This window comes from Neopelma chrysocephalum, unplaced genomic scaffold (assembly GCF_003984885.1).
Source record: "Neopelma chrysocephalum unplaced genomic scaffold, ASM398488v2 Primary Assembly neopelma1_94131, whole genome shotgun sequence".
Taxonomy (NCBI): domain Eukaryota; kingdom Metazoa; phylum Chordata; class Aves; order Passeriformes; family Pipridae; genus Neopelma; species Neopelma chrysocephalum.
This window is the reverse complement of record NW_020922839.1, coordinates 1-605: the sequence shown is the minus strand read 5'-3', so window position 1 is coordinate 605 and position 605 is coordinate 1. Positions and strand designations below refer to the sequence as shown.

Sequence of the window (605 nt, the reverse complement as noted above, 5' to 3'; positions counted from 1 at the left end):
TTTTATCAGATCATGTCCAACAAGAAGCCAGAGCTAATTGGTAGGAAAGATCACTAACTCTTCCAGGCAAAGGTCACTGCATTTAACTCCTTTATGTGCCAATTGCATTTGACCCATGTCTGTTCTGTCCCTATTTTCAGAGATGTTACTGATCACCACCAACCCATATGACTATCAGTACGTGAGTCAAGGTGAGATCACTGTTCCCAGCATTAACGACCAGGAAGAGCTGATGGCCACAGATGTAAGTTCAGAAGTTTTCTAGGTGAACTTTTATTTCTCTAACCTTTAACAGCTGGTGTACTTACTCTAGTGACACTTTTTTCAGAGTGCCATTGACATCTTGGGCTTCAGTGCTGATGAGAAAACAGCCATCTACAAGCTGACAGGGGCTGTCATGCACTACGGGAACCTGAAGTTCAAGCAGAAGCAGCGTGAGGAGCAGGCAGAGCCTGATGGCACTGAAGGTACCAGCACAACATATACCAAAGCACTGTAGACACTAGACACTCATGAAAATACAGGCAGCAATTCAGGGTCAGAATCCTTGACTCAGCCTGTGCATTTCCCCAGTGCCAGTATTGTAGAATAGAAGTGTGTCCTAA

General features: G+C 44.6%; 1 protein-coding gene across 1 annotated transcript; it reads left to right on the top strand.

The window, feature by feature from the left end:
- Nucleotides 1–6: 6 nt before the first annotated feature.
- On the top strand, nucleotides 7–514 carry LOC113980424 (myosin heavy chain, skeletal muscle, adult-like). The gene is made up of 3 exons (XM_027707640.1): nucleotides 7–40; nucleotides 141–244; nucleotides 329–514. Exons 1-3 carry the CDS (start codon nucleotides 13–15, stop codon nucleotides 497–499), a joined length of 303 nt encoding a protein of 100 aa, XP_027563441.1. The 5' UTR covers nucleotides 7–12; the 3' UTR covers nucleotides 500–514.
- Nucleotides 515–605: the final 91 nt, after the last annotated feature.